The 13,806-nt window shown below is 60.7% G+C and overlaps 1 protein-coding gene across 1 annotated transcript in view; it reads right to left on the minus strand.

Moving 5' to 3' along the window:
- Positions 1-404: 404 nt before the first annotated feature.
- Positions 405-13,806, minus strand: part of Gnao1 (G protein subunit alpha o1) — a 71,598-nt gene continuing 58,196 nt past the window's right edge. The window contains exons 4-7 of the mRNA XM_048792018.1: positions 12,282-12,410; positions 10,439-10,568; positions 6,542-6,695; positions 405-4,580 (exon numbers count right to left, since the gene is read on the minus strand). Coding sequence (XP_048647975.1) covers positions 4,393-4,580; positions 6,542-6,695; positions 10,439-10,568; positions 12,282-12,410 — 601 coding nt within the window. The 3' untranslated portion in view covers positions 405-4,392. The remainder of the gene's footprint in view (positions 4,581-6,541; positions 6,696-10,438; positions 10,569-12,281; positions 12,411-13,806) is intronic.

A 13,806-nucleotide genomic window follows, 5' to 3' on the forward strand; every position in this document is an offset into this window, starting at 1 on the left:
CCACTTCAGAAAAGAGGAGTCAAGTGTCACAGATGGACAGTCACCTTTCTGTGGAGCCACTGGGAGCCGTCCCCAGGGTCATCTCCTCCACCTGCCCAGGCTGCAGTGGAGCCCGAGAGCAGCAGGATAGCCACGCCCGGCCGTGCAGCCCCAGCCCGTCACGCCGGCACCAAGCACACAGGACACCAGGACTGGGACGCAGCTCAGACCAGGACACACCTGCCTGCCTCCCAGAGAGCCTGAGGTGGACAGGGCGACTGGGCACCTGGAGTCCTATCCCCAGCAGGACTTGCCCACGCCACCAGGCTGTCCACAGCCCCAGGACTGGGGTGGCACGAGGACGTGTGTTGTGCGGGTGCGCCTGGCGGAGGCTCCTTGGCACTGACTGACACAACACATCACACTCACGCTAGAAGGAGCTGGCACTGTTTATTAACAGTAGGTGACTAATAAATACATTACGGCAGCCAATAAATTATTACAATAACTAGAGATTTATTAAACCAACAAGTCAACTCTTCTTACAAAATTACAGTTAATACGGGGTGGGTGGTGGCGGCCGGGTTGGGAGGTGGGACACTGGACCTAATTCGGTTCTGCTAAGGAAGGAGTGGGAGCCCCAGCCCACCCTGCCTGGGACTGGGAGGGTGCAGGCAGGCTGCAGGGTGGCGGGGAGGCTCTGGGAGGCAGAGGAGGTGCAGCCAGAGGACCGGTCAGAAGCGGCAGGCAGGGGAGATAGGGAGGTGAGGGGCTGCTGCCCGGAGCTGGAGGGCAGGCATGGCACTGGGAAGGTGAGAACTGGCTAGGTGAGCGGCAGGTGGGGCTGCGAAGGGCCCGGTTAACCAGATGGCCTTCGTGCACTGGGCCTGGCAGAGAGCCGCCTTCAGAGGGAGCCCCTCTCTGATGGAGAATTTCAGGACTTTGGACTTTCTGCTTTAGCCCTGGCCTGCCCCTTCCTTGACAGGGGACTTCATCTGGCTGGGGAGCGGCCTGTTGGAGTCCCCAGCTCTACTCTCCAGGCAGGATAGATTCAGGACACTCCTCGCTGAGAGGGTAAGGCTGGGGAACCCTGCCACAGGCCCATGGCATGGCTCCAACCTGGCCCTGTTCCCTGGGCTGCCCTGTAGACCTGTGGCCTGCACGGGGAACTGTCTGTGGGTGCCACCTTTGGCACCCCAGGTGGAACCCCTGGAGACACAGAGCCAGAGTCTCAGGTCTTGGTTCCTAAGAAGTGCCAGTTGTGCCTGAAGGCCTCCACAAGGCTCAGAGGAGGCCCCGGCCCCAGGCTTCTCTAAAGGGGGTGTGTGCAGGCTGCTGCGGGGGGCTGGCCGAAGGAGACCTAGGGCCCCTTAAATGGCCCTCCCTGGTGGTGGTGGATCACTTGCCAAGAAGAGTGCGCTGGGTCAGAGGGAGCGAATGAGAGGGACGGGCGGTGAGGAAGGGTGCAGGCTAAAGGTAGGTAGGACTTCCAGTGTCTGCCGCTGGGGACTAACTGATGGACGACAGGAGGGAGCGAGCTGCAGGGCTTGTGCTGATGGGAGGAGAGGGCTTGGGAGAGGTGACTTTCCTTTTTGGGGTTTGCAGACAGCCTACTTATAGGGCCGGGGTGGAGGGATTTAGGGCTGCTGACCCCTGGGGACCCAGCAGGGTGCCTCCAGATCCCACAGTGGGTGTGGAGCTGGGCTGGGTGCAGAGCTGCCTCCTGGCACTTGACATGGTGGAGGTTTTCTGCCTGGGCTCTGCTGGGTCAGCACATCAGGAGCAGGGTCTCCACAGTAGGTGGTCACAGGACCCTGAAGGCCGGGGCTGCTGGTGAGGGGTCCAGGCTGGGCTCTCTGCTCAGACTGCGAGTGATACCCTGTTCCCGATAGAGTCCAATGGAGCCCCTCCTTAAGCCTCAGGCGGACAGCACCTGAGCCAGTCCCCAGAGCCTTGGGACTGTCTGTCAGTGCTCAGAGAAGGCAGAGGGACAGCTACTGCGCAAGGGCACAGAACTTGCTCACAGGCATCTCAGTGATAGGCACGTTTTTACGAGTTTGGCAAAGGCACCCTTCCTAGACGTCGACCTGCGGGTCAGAGCCACTCAGAGCTTAGCACAGCCCCTCTGGGGACACACAGAGCCACTGTGGACGAGACCCATCCTTGTCCAGTCACTCCCAACATCTCCCTCACAACCACATCCACGACGGAGCCAGACCTCACTGGCCGCCCTGATTGTCCCTGGTGGTGGAGCTGCTCTGATGACATGGAGAGGAGAGAGGGCCTCGCTGGACACCCTCTCCCTCTGGCTTATACCAGACAGCTGAGGTCCCTGGCCTCAGCAGGCCAGGGCAGGGCGGCTGGGACGGCGCAAGACACTGATCAGGTCGGAGCAGCTACAGGAGAGAGGCATCCTGGAAGGCCGGCCACCTCCCTGCAATGCTGCAGGTGGGAGGGCTGGACCCACATCCTGACTGCAGCCTGGGCTCTGGCCATTGACTGCCCCTGGGGAGAGAGAGCCCTGGGGCTACAGGGTCAGTGACTTCCACCACCAGGGTGATGGCCTTAGAGATGGGGTTGGGCCACTATCCCACCTCTTGCCAGGTGCTTTTGAATCTGCAGTCACAGTCTGGGGCAGTTATGAGCACAGCTGGCCACACCCAGGTGGTGATGCTGGAAGCATCAGCTATGTCATCAGTGTGGGGCAAAATGACTTAAATGGCCTTGACTGTCCATGGCAAGACCTTGAGGCGGTTGGCTGTAAGGGCCTGTCCTCCACCATATCCCCGCACCTGGCACAAGGTCCAGAACATGGTGGGAGGTGGACATAGTGGAAGTGGGTTTGGGCTGATGGGATGGTCCTGCAGTTGGCAGGGAAGGGCTCTGCTGGAGGCCCTGTCTCTGTCAGCTTTTGGCAAGAGGGAAGTCCCCATCTCCCTGCACCACCTGCAGCTCTGTGCCTGCTGCAACCAACGAGCCCAGAGCCATGGGCCTGGGGCTCTTCCTGGTTCCTGGGCAGCCCCAGGGGAGTTCAGGCTCCTGCCTGGCCCGGATGAGCCACACTGTGTGAGGCTGGGAGGACACAGGGCTCAAGGAGGGAAGCAGAGGCCCTCAAGAGGCAGCCCTTGCCCTCCTGGGGTCCGCCTGGTCCCTGGGCACAGTCCGCCACACAAGTGAACAGGCCTCCTGGGCTGCTGGCTGTGGGGTCAGCTGACTGGAGGTGCCGGAGTGCGAGGGAGGTGTGCTCACTGCCCTAGACAGGGCCAGGACACAGAAGCACCCCAGCCCCTTCTGCTCAGGGGTCTCTGCAGCAAAGTCGCCAAGGGATCCTGGGACCCTCCCTTTGGAGCAGGGAGGGCAGGATGTGTTCGAGCTGGCCTGAGCTCCCAAGAGTGCCACTCCAGGGTGTCGGTTCCACCCACCAGCTGTCCTCTTCCCCTGAGGCTGGGAGGTCACCAAGGGCTCCCTGATTTCTTGACTAAGATGGACCAAAGTGGGCACTGGCCACAGAGGCCTGGCCCAGACCTCCCCTGGGCCTCTATGCCTTCAAAAACCCGAGTTCAAAGGCCCTAGCCTGTCCCTGCCATCAAGCTGGACTCACTGCAACCAGGACAAGAAAAGCACATCCACTCACCCTGGAGCAGCTGAGCTGGGAACTGGACCAAGCAGGTGGCTGTCCCCTGCACTTCTCCCCACCTCTGTCCTCTTCCCGAACTCCTGCCAGGTGCAGGCCTTGACCCCTCCCACCATTGGCCACTACAGGCGGTTGGTCGGTCTCAGTAAAGGTTGGATTAGGGATCTGGGGAGGGCAATGGGCAAGGGAGGATGCCCAGAGGGGGAGGGCTGAGGCCTGAGGGAGGGGGAGGCACTCGCCAGGCCTGAGCCCCACACCCACATGCCCGGTCCCACCCTGGCTTTTGGTGGTGGAGCAGCCCTCGACAAGAGACCCCAGGCAAAGCTGAGGGATGGCTTCTATTACCCCACAAACTTGCCAGCACTCTGCCTCAGGGCCGTCCTGATGATGAGAAGAGGCCCCAGGACTCCGGCATGAGTCATGGAGTAAGGACATGCCCATTCTGGGCCAATGGCGGCTCAGTCCCCCCCCTCCCAGCTCTGCCAGCCTCGAATAAAACACTATGAGACGAAGCAGAGGCCAGTGAGCAGCACTCAGGTGGTGGCGTGGTGGTCACCAGCCTTGCAGCACTCAGCACCCCACCAGCCCCTGTCACCATATATCCACTGGGAGCGGTGGTGTGGGTGACAAGGGTGCTCCCGCCTCCACCCCTGGCGCCAGCTTCTGGGTTCTTCTTCCTCAGTGCAAAGAGTGGCCTGAGAGGTGGCAGAGCTCTGGCTCCAGGGGAGGAGTGGGTGCGGTCTGGGTAGGGCGTGGGCAGCCTGGCAGGAGGCTGGGGCTCAGTAGAGTCCACAACCCCGTAGGTTTTTGGCGATGATGACGTCCGTCACGGCATCAAAGACAAACTGGATGTTGTTGGTGTCAGTGGCGCAGGTGACGTGGGTGTAGATCTCCTTGTGCGTCGACTTGTTCTTGCTCTCGTACTGGGCCTGGATGTACGCCACAGCTTCCGTGAAGGCACTGGGGCCTGCAGGAAGAAACAGGCAGTGGGCATGAGGGGAGGCACTGCCCCGCGTGGATGGCCCCTGGGCAGCCGGTGTGACTGTCAGGCAGGGGGCCGCGGAGCAGATGCCAGGAGCCTCTCAAAGACAAGCAGGAAGGACAGGCTGCTGGGTGGGGTCCTGAGGGGTCGGTTCATCAACAGGTCAGTGGTTCGAGTCCAGTGTAGGTCACGAAAGAAACAAAAGCTGAAGTCTCCCAGCGACTGCCTGCACTAAGGGGGACACTGTCCCAGGGAACTTTGTCTTCCTTTTACAATGCACCCACCGAATCCTGACGCAAACTTCACATGTTACCATGGCCAGGAACACAGAGGTTTGAAAGTGCCGTCTAGGTAGGTGTGCCCTCTCTGTGAACCTGCAGCTCGCACACCAGATGCTGGGCAAGGCTGGCCTGCGGTCTGCTTGGCGATCGTGAGTCTCCTGACCTGCTTCCCCTTCTCCCTGCCCACCTCCCTCTTCTGGCTTCGCTCTCGGGGGAGTAAGACACCTGGAGCACCCTTACTGTCTTCCTCACCTGGAACCATATTGTTCTGGTTCCAGGTGAGCCCAGCTGCAGGCTTGGGGAGGAACAGGAACGCAAGACCTTGTCTTTTTCTGAAGCCCCACAACCTCTTAGAACAGCCAGGCTGTGACCCCCGGCAAAGGCATGGGTGGTGAGGAAACGCAATCAGGCCAGTGCAAAGCTGGAGTGGCATGCCTGGGGGAAGGTCCTAGTCACTCAGGCCCAGGCATGAAGGCCACAAGGCCTGGCCTTGAGGGACTACCACACTTGGGCTGGGGTGAGGGGAGGGTCCTTGGGACAGCAGGTAACTCTCGGACTCCTTGGGTTAGGGGTACACTCCCTCCTTCTTTACCCCAGCTCCAAACTGTCTTGGTAGCCGACCTACCATGTCTGCTTCTATTGCCCCACAGGACACTAGCCGTGGTCACTTAGGGCAGGTGTGTAGGAGTATGCTAAGCCCTGCCCATCTCTGGCTGGATGTGCCTGACCTATGGGTGGGGTGCCAGTGGCGGGCAGGAGGTAGAAAGCTGCCCCGCCTGCCCAGCCCCAGGCACGGCCCACAGACCCACCCTGCTGGGGCTCTGCCCGCCCCAACTCTGTGCTCTCCAGGCCCGAGGGTGACTAGGCTGAGGGGTCACCACTTCTCTCACTCCCTGGCCTGGCTATCTGGGAGGAACTGATGAGCACCAGGGTACCCTGGGGACCTGCTGTCATCCTACTGCCACCTGATGGGGGCGGCCAACCTCATCGCAGCCCAGGGGCTTTGCTTAGACTGCCCTCCTGGCTGCCCAGCTTCTCAGGGTCAGCAAAGTCCATCACAGCACTGATGGCCATCCTCTTGTCCCCAGAACTCTCTACAGGATGGCCAGGGTCCTGCTGCTTGCCAGGCTCTGTCACACTCACTAGGCCATTTGAACCTTGTAGCTACCCTGTGTGGGAGGTGCTGCTGGGATGCTTGTCACCACGATAACCTCATGGTCTGAGCAAGACGGCAGTGAGCCCACAGCGCATGCCCGCCAGGCTGGGCTCCGTGCCACGAGCTCACTGCACCCTCACAGTGGCGGTGAGGGAGGAAGCTGTCGCGGTCACCCCATCTCACAGACATGGAGGCTCAGCAAGGTCATGTGACTGAGCAGCTGAGCTGGACCTCAGGCTGCCTGAGTCCAAGCTCTGGCCTGTCACACTTTGTCATCTCATTGTTCCCTCTGTGTATACAACCTCTGTTTGCGGTCGAGGTTGTTGGGATCGCAGGGCTGGACATGCCAGCCAGGACCCTCGCCCTGAGGGCTGCTTGGCGGGAGGGCAGGTGCCGGGCTGGGCTCTTGGTGGTGGAGCCTAGGGCACCTGCACAGCAATGAGAGGGGCCTGCTCCCGTGGCAGTCCCTGTAGCCCCCAGGCCCCTGCTGTCCTGGGGAGGGTCTTCACCTGTATATTCAGGAAAGCAGATGGTCAGCGGGGACTTCCTGATTTTCTCTTCAAATATGTCCCTCTTGTTGAGAAACAGGATGATGGACGTGTCTGTGAACCACTTGTTGTTGCAGATGCTGTCGAACAGCTTCAGGGACTCGTGCATGCGGTTCTGCAACAGAGCGGAGAGCCGGGTGAGGGGTGGCAGTCCAGGCCCTGACCCACCACCGCCACGACACAGCGCGACAAGCAAAGGGAAGGTCCACCAACGCAGTTGAACGCACCACCGGGGACAGAGACAGGAGGGCCCACGAGGACAAACGAGATGTGTCCCTGCTTCATTCCACGTACAGGCAGGGTGGGGCGGAGCAGGGACTCATGGGGAATACTGTCCCCTTCCACGGGGAGCTGGCCTGGGGGGGGCCACGAGGTCACTGGAGAAACTCTAGCCGGGAGAGGACATGCACCATGCACGCGGAGGGTGGGGCCGCATGCCGCGGCAGCCGCCCACAAGGCACGGCAGGTCATGCAGCTTCTCTACGGGCCTCATCGTTCCGCCAGCGAGGTCGGGAGGGTGCACGCATTCAGTTGGGTGACATTAACCGAGGACCAAGACAGCCTCGAATTAATCCAGAGTTGGAAGCAGACACCAGGGGGACAGCGTCTTGGGGGTGATCTTGCTGTGGCCTGGGTTGGTGGTGATTTGGGCAGTTGGCCAGGCCATGGGGAGCCCGGGGAGGCTCTGGGAGAACAGGTGGTTGGGACTGGTTTCTCAGCAGAGGGGCCAGAGGAACCCCAGATGAAACAGCCAAACAGATTTCGACCGAGCGGAAGAGGAAATCCCAGCAGCAACCACGAGGGAAAATGGGGAAAAAGGAAAACACTGGCCAGTCTCAGAGCCTGGAGGTCCAGGGCAGTCTGTGCTGAGGCCCCGCGCAGGCTCACAGAAGCCAAGGCGTCAGGCCGGGGACAGCATGGCTGCAGAGGGAGGCTGGGGCAGGAGGCTGACTTGAGCCAGTGGCCCCGGGAGGGGTGTGGGTGAGGTGGGCCGGTGGTGTTCACAGCAAAGTCACCCCGCGGTTCCCTGACAGACTGCTGCTTTCAACTCTTAGTTGATGGCTTCGATTGGAGGGAGGCGCTTCATACCTGCCGGGCTCGAAGGGTCTCTCAGAATCGGCTCATGGTTTGGCCTTGGTTTGGCAAGATAAGGACCTGGTAGGCGGTGGTGACAGTAGAGGTTGTGGCAGCCCGCGGCTTGGTGTGTGGTGCTGAGAGCTGGTACGAGGACAGGATGAGCCCTCGGGGTCCCAGGGTGCGGCGGGCAGGGTGACCAGTCCGGTGGGTGGCAGTCACTAGCCCCAAGGTCCTCCTGGCTTTTGCTCCAGGAGCTGCCTCCAGGCACCTCTGTCTTGGGCAGCCCAACTCTCGCCCCGGCCAGAGGGAAGCACAGGGGTGACCAGAGAGAAAGGCTGAGGCCGAGGACTCGGTCCCTGGTGCCTACATCCTGCCTCTGGGGTGGAGCACCCACGTGCAACGACTTGCCCTCTGGCCACAGCATCTGAGTGCAGGAGCAGCAAGGGTCATCCCCAAGTGATGACTCTGGGTGCCAGCACCCAGCTTTCAGCCCAGGGGTCCCCACAGCTGCCCACAATTTCAGTCGGCCATCACTGCCATTTTCAGAAGCGGCCCAGGGAGGCTGGGGCAAGACCCTGATCACGCAGTGGACAGGCGGTGCCAGGCCCTGGACCATATCCACTGAACGCCCGGCTGCCCACCTCTGCCCACCAACTGCTGAGTTCTGCAGCAACTACGTTCCTCGCGGTGCCGCTGTGGCAATGGGCTGCTTTTGAGTTGAAACGCCGACCCCATTCCCTGGGGGCTGCTGTCCTTCCCTGGGCGGTGTCAGTGGCCAGTCTTGGAGAGGGAAGGGCCCGAGGAACATCCCCGTCCTGACTCTGGCCCATATACTTTTCTTCCCCAAGGTCCTCTGCTCCTGGCTTGTGCAGAGAGCAGTGGAGATGAGGGAAGGGGTGAGAGGAACGGTGAGGCAGGGAAGAGAAGGGAAGGGTCCAGGACAGGGCCTGCTCTGCCACCAGGGCAGGTGAGGAGTTCATGGGGAGGCCGGCTGGGCACCACTCAGCCCTCTTATTCCTGGAGATCCAAGGGCCATGGAGCTCGGTGCCTGTGGTTGCTGGGGCCACCCAGACCACCCATGGCTGATGGCCTAGGCCTGAGCCTGAGCCGTCTGAGGTCTGGCAGGGCAGGTCAAGGGAGAGGCCATACTTCTGTGGGAAGGGCCCACCTGCCCTGCAGCCTCCAGCTCTCCCTCTCCTCGCCACCGATGGCTGGAGGCAGCATCCACTCCCATGTGTGGCCAGGAGAAAAGGCGAACCAAGCCAAGCTCAGACCATGGACTAGCCAAGGGGACAGTGAACCGTTGCTCTCATAGCACAGGGTCAACCCATGGAGCAGTTAAGGATGCGCTGGGACAGTCACCCTGAGGCACACATTGCCAGGAGCTGTCTTGGGCTTCGGGTGGTCACTGTGCCTGTGGCCCTAGGGCACCCAGGGCATGTCTGCCCCTGCCCTACATTCAGGGTCAGGACGAGGTTGGTGCCTCCTCAACACCCCTGCCTGCAAAGGTCACTGAGAATGACACAGCTGAAACCCAGCCCAGGGCAAGTGACACAAGGTGTGGGTCCAGATCACCCTCTCAGCTGGTGGCTTTGGCTCCACCAGTCTGTGTGAGCCCCTCCAGGTGGCACCCTCCTGCCAGAGCACCACACCCCCAAACCCATCCTGTCTTCACAGCAGCTCTGTGGTACCAGCAGGGCTTGGCTGACGAGGAAACAGGGACACAAAGGGAAGACGGACCTTGCTCGAGGCCCAGCCTGACAGCCCCTCCTCAAACCCCCAGCACTGTCCTCGAAAGACTCAGAGTGAAGGACAGAGGCTGGGGAGTGAGTCCCCAGCCCACGGGCCCTGCTCCAAGGCCCCACTGGGTTCCCCACGCAGAAGAGTCTGGCAGGCCCCTGTCCTTGGGCTGTAGCCATGGGGCCACCTGGCCCAGGGCCATCGCCAGGGACAATACGACCACCAGCTTGGTGCTGCTGTGCCCAGAACAGTTCCAGTACTGCCATGGATCACTCCATCCATGCCTAGCAGCCTCCCCAAGCCAGGGTCCGTCACTGTCCCCTCTTTATAGGAAACAGTGACCAAGGCAGAGAGGAGCTGCCTCAATTCAGCAGCAACGCAATGCTAGCAGACCTAGGACCGGCCCTGGGGACGGCTGCAGACACTCTCCAGGTGACTGTCCCCTCTGCAGTGGGGGGCAGTTCTCAAAGGCCAAAACCCGAGGCCCAGAATGAATGTGGCGCAGGGACAGCATCCCACCGACGCAGACGGAGCCAAAGCCACACCTGTTGTTACCCACCAGTGTGCCTCCACCCACTGCCCTGCTCAGCCTGCCAGCCACACCCCTTCGTGCAGCACCCTGGTCAAAGCCCCAGAGGGCGGGGAGACTAGTTCTGCTGTGTATGCGTGCTCGCTTGGCCGAACTCTGACTTTTAAGGATTTGCTTGATCCTGTTCTGGCCTGATGGCCCCCTGACTCTGCTGAGTTTACTGAAGGCGCATTACTGCCCAGGACGCAAGTTCTGCTGAGCTCTTTGTGGTCGGTTTGCACCCAGCCCCTGTGCTCTCTTTGCGGCGCTGAACTCCCGAGGCATCTTCCCTGGCAACACGGACTGAGAGCGAGCCAGCCTGACCCACCCACCAGAGGTCCCCAGAGCCGGCGGCAACGGAGGCCCCCAGTGCTCCAGGGCTGGCCTGTCCTGCAGTCAGCCCTTTCAGTGTCTCCTCAGGCTGGGTGGCCAGCCCATGTGCTGCCCCTGCCCAGTGGGCCCAGCCGACTCACCGTGGTTTCGTCTTCGTGGAGCACCTGGTCATAGCCGCTGAGTGCGACACAGAAGATGATGGCCGTGACGTCCTCGAAGCAGTGGATCCACTTCTTGCGTTCAGATCGCTGGCCCCCGACGTCGAACAGCCTGCCAGGAAGACAGGAGCTGATGGGCGGTGAGGTCCAGGCAGGTGGGGCGCCTGGTGGTCCAGCTCAGTGGCCTCTCAGGGCCCCACGAGGGGTCCTCACTCCAGGTGATGACTGACTGACCGACAGACCACTGCCATCCCTGGGGCTGGTGGCAGCCATCACTGCCCCTTGAGCCTCTCCCAGGACCAAGCTGTGCTCACATGGAGTGACCTAAAGACCTGCCCTTGCACCTGAAGAATCACTAAGGGGCCCAGAAAATGCCCCAGGGAGCCTCCCTCCCTCGGAACACTGACATGCTCTTCCTTTCTGCCTGTATGCTGTGGACAAACGGAAAGCCTGCCCAGACAGGAGACAGGAGGAATTGTCACCTGCTTTGTGGGTGGGAAAAGTGGGCACCAGGAGCCTAAGGATGTGCCCAGCTCCTGCTGTGAGTGTGAGTGCAGGGTGGCTGGGTCTGACCGGCCTCTGCTCTGCACTGTCCCTCCACAGCAGTCTGAGGGGAGCTCTGGCCGCCCCTCAGACTGCATCCCCCAGGGCCTGAGGCTGTGGGAGGAGGCTGCAGGCTGGTGGGCAGGTCTTGGAAATCTAAAGTCAGCGTCACATCCTAACTGATGAGCAAGGAGCCCTGCAGCCTCCCGGACCCGGGAAGCTGACTGTCAAACAGCTGCAGAGGGGGTGACCTGGCCCTGCAGGGACAGGAATGGTCCAGACAGAAGAGAGCAACTGCAGGCACAGATCAGGGCCAGTGGAGAACAAGGAAACGAGCGAGGGTCTCATTCTCTTCCTGCCTCCTGTGGACCCCACCTCCCCACCTGTAGCCCCTCAGCATCTGACTGCTGGCCAGGGCTTCAGGGGTGAGTAGGGGACACGGAGGAGACTGGAGGCCTCTCAGAGGGCACTACTGCATGCTGGGTGCCCAGCAGGCTCCCACAGACTTGCAGAGGGGCTGCCTATGGCCCAGGAGCCTGGATAGAGGCTCAATCCCTCTGGCTGCACAGGAATGGCAGGAGGCCAGGAAACAGGACCTTGCAGCTGTCCACCAGCCTGAGGTCCCGGCCCTCCCTTCCCTCCTGGCCTCTCTTCTTGTTCCATTTGACACCCAGAAACCACACCTGGAAGGCGGGGCAGGACAGGCGGCCAGTCCTCAGTGCACCGAGGTCCCCCAGGGAAAGGACCCTCCCGCAGGGCCTTACACCTCAGGGCCCGTTCAAAGAGACTCAGAGCCCTTGGGTCCCAGCCCCTGGGTCTGTGCCTTGGGGAAAACTTGCTTCTCTCAGGCCTCAGTCCCCAATATGTTCTAGGAGAGGGGGTCCGCTGCTCTCTAAAAGCCTCTACCTCTGAGGTTAAGTGAGTTCTTGGGTCTCACAGACATCCCTTGGGCTTACCTACCCCTAGTCCCCACCATCTGGCCCTCTAGTAATTACCTTAGGGACAGTTTTCCTCTCCTTTTCCATCCAAATCCTCCTTTTCCTCATAGACCCATTCCAGGACCCCCCTCCTCCCAGGTAGGCCCCCTGCTCAACCCAGCCTTGAACCTGGCAAAAATAAGCACATAGGCCTGCCGCTTCTGGTTCCTAAGTGCCTGTCCCAGTGTGAAAGTGTCCCCAGGCTGGGAGCTCTCTGGCTGTACTGGTGAGATGAGGTTGAGAGCCCGGGCATCTCCTGTCACTCTGCCACCCTCACCAGGGTCTGGCTGTCTCCTGGGCCTCACCTGAAGTGGAGGTTCTTGAATGTGAAGTGGGTTTCTACGATGCCGGTGGTTTTGACCCTGGTTCGGAGGATGTCCTGCTCGGTGGGCTGGTAGTCGCCGGCCCCAATCCGATCCAGGCTGTCTAGGTAGCTGGGGATGGCAACACACAAGGCACCATAGACCCTCCACCTGGGCACTGCTCAGGGCTCACTGGGTCACCCACTTTCAGAGTCCAGCATCAACCCGTGCCCATTGAAGGTAACCATGGTGGCCAGTTGGGGATGTGGGGACAACCAAGCAAGAGAAGCTTATGCTCCTGGGCTTACAATCCCAACAAGCTTCTAATTCAGACCCAAGGGGGTGTGCACACAGCTCCAGGCACACTGACAAGCCTTGTAGAGAGGACTACCAGGTTTTCGGGGTCACCTTGTCATTTCTTAATTTAAAAAATAATGAAGGCACCAGGCATGGTGGTGCACACCTGTGATATCAGCTATTTGAGAGGCTGAGGCAGAAGGATTGCAGGTTTGAGGCCGCCTGGGCAAATTAGTGAGACTCTGTCTCAAACTAAAAAGCCAAAGGGGCTGGTGTGTAGCTCAGAGGGACAGCCTTCCCCAGCACACACGAGGCCTGGGTTCAACACCAACCCCCAGCCCCCCAAAAGTGAGCATTCTATTCTTTGCATGTGATCATGATTCATCCTGAATCTTCCTGGGTCAGACATACTGTTTTATAGATTAGAAAACTCAACACAGGTAGGGCCTGGACACAGGGGAGTCCAGACACCAGCCTCCACAGTTCACTCTCAGTTCTCACTCAGTGGTGCCCCACGAGGCCCTGAGCATCCCTGCCCCTCTGTACTCCTTCTCATTTACCAGGGGTTTGTGTGTCTCTTCCCATTTGAGGCTCTTAGAAGAGAGGTGCTCAGGGTCCTCAGGGTCAGATGGTGGCGGGCCCTCCTGGGACGGGGTCTTTGGCCTCGGGGCTCTCCCCATTGCCTCCTCCCTGAGCCTACTGGGCTCTCTGTGGAAGGTCAACCAGGGCTACTGTGGGTAAGGCTGCAGGGCAGGTCGCTGAGCTCTGGCCCCACGGCCTCCTTGCCAGGCTGGTGGGTATCTGGAAGGCTCTGCTTTCAGCCAGAGGAGCCCCTCTCGACCCCTTTGTAGATGTCCCCCTGTGCCCACTCCCCATCCCACAGCCTTTGCTTAAAGGTGTGCTAGTCTGGATGTCCCTGCTGTCATCTGCAGCTGGGCCCCAGGCCAGGGAGCCCCTGGTCTTGGCCTCCTTACCCCAGCCAGGCAAATCTTTGGACACAGCCACACAACCTGGCTCCTGGTTTCTCTCTGTGTGGGGGTCTCAGAGGGGAGGTGGCCATGGATACGTGGGCAGCGGGTGGGGAGGGCCAGAGTGTACACCTGCCAAGTGTCCTACTGCCTGAGAGCTGGGGGCGATAGTGACAGAGGCCAACACCGACACAGATCCTCCTGCCTGAAGCCTGCGCTCTGATGCGTGTGCGTGTGCGTGTGCGTGTGTGTGTGTGTGTGTA

The sequence above is a fragment of the Marmota marmota genome, unplaced genomic scaffold (assembly GCF_001458135.2).
Source record: "Marmota marmota marmota unplaced genomic scaffold, marMar, whole genome shotgun sequence".
NCBI classification, from domain to species: Eukaryota; Metazoa; Chordata; class Mammalia; order Rodentia; family Sciuridae; genus Marmota; species Marmota marmota.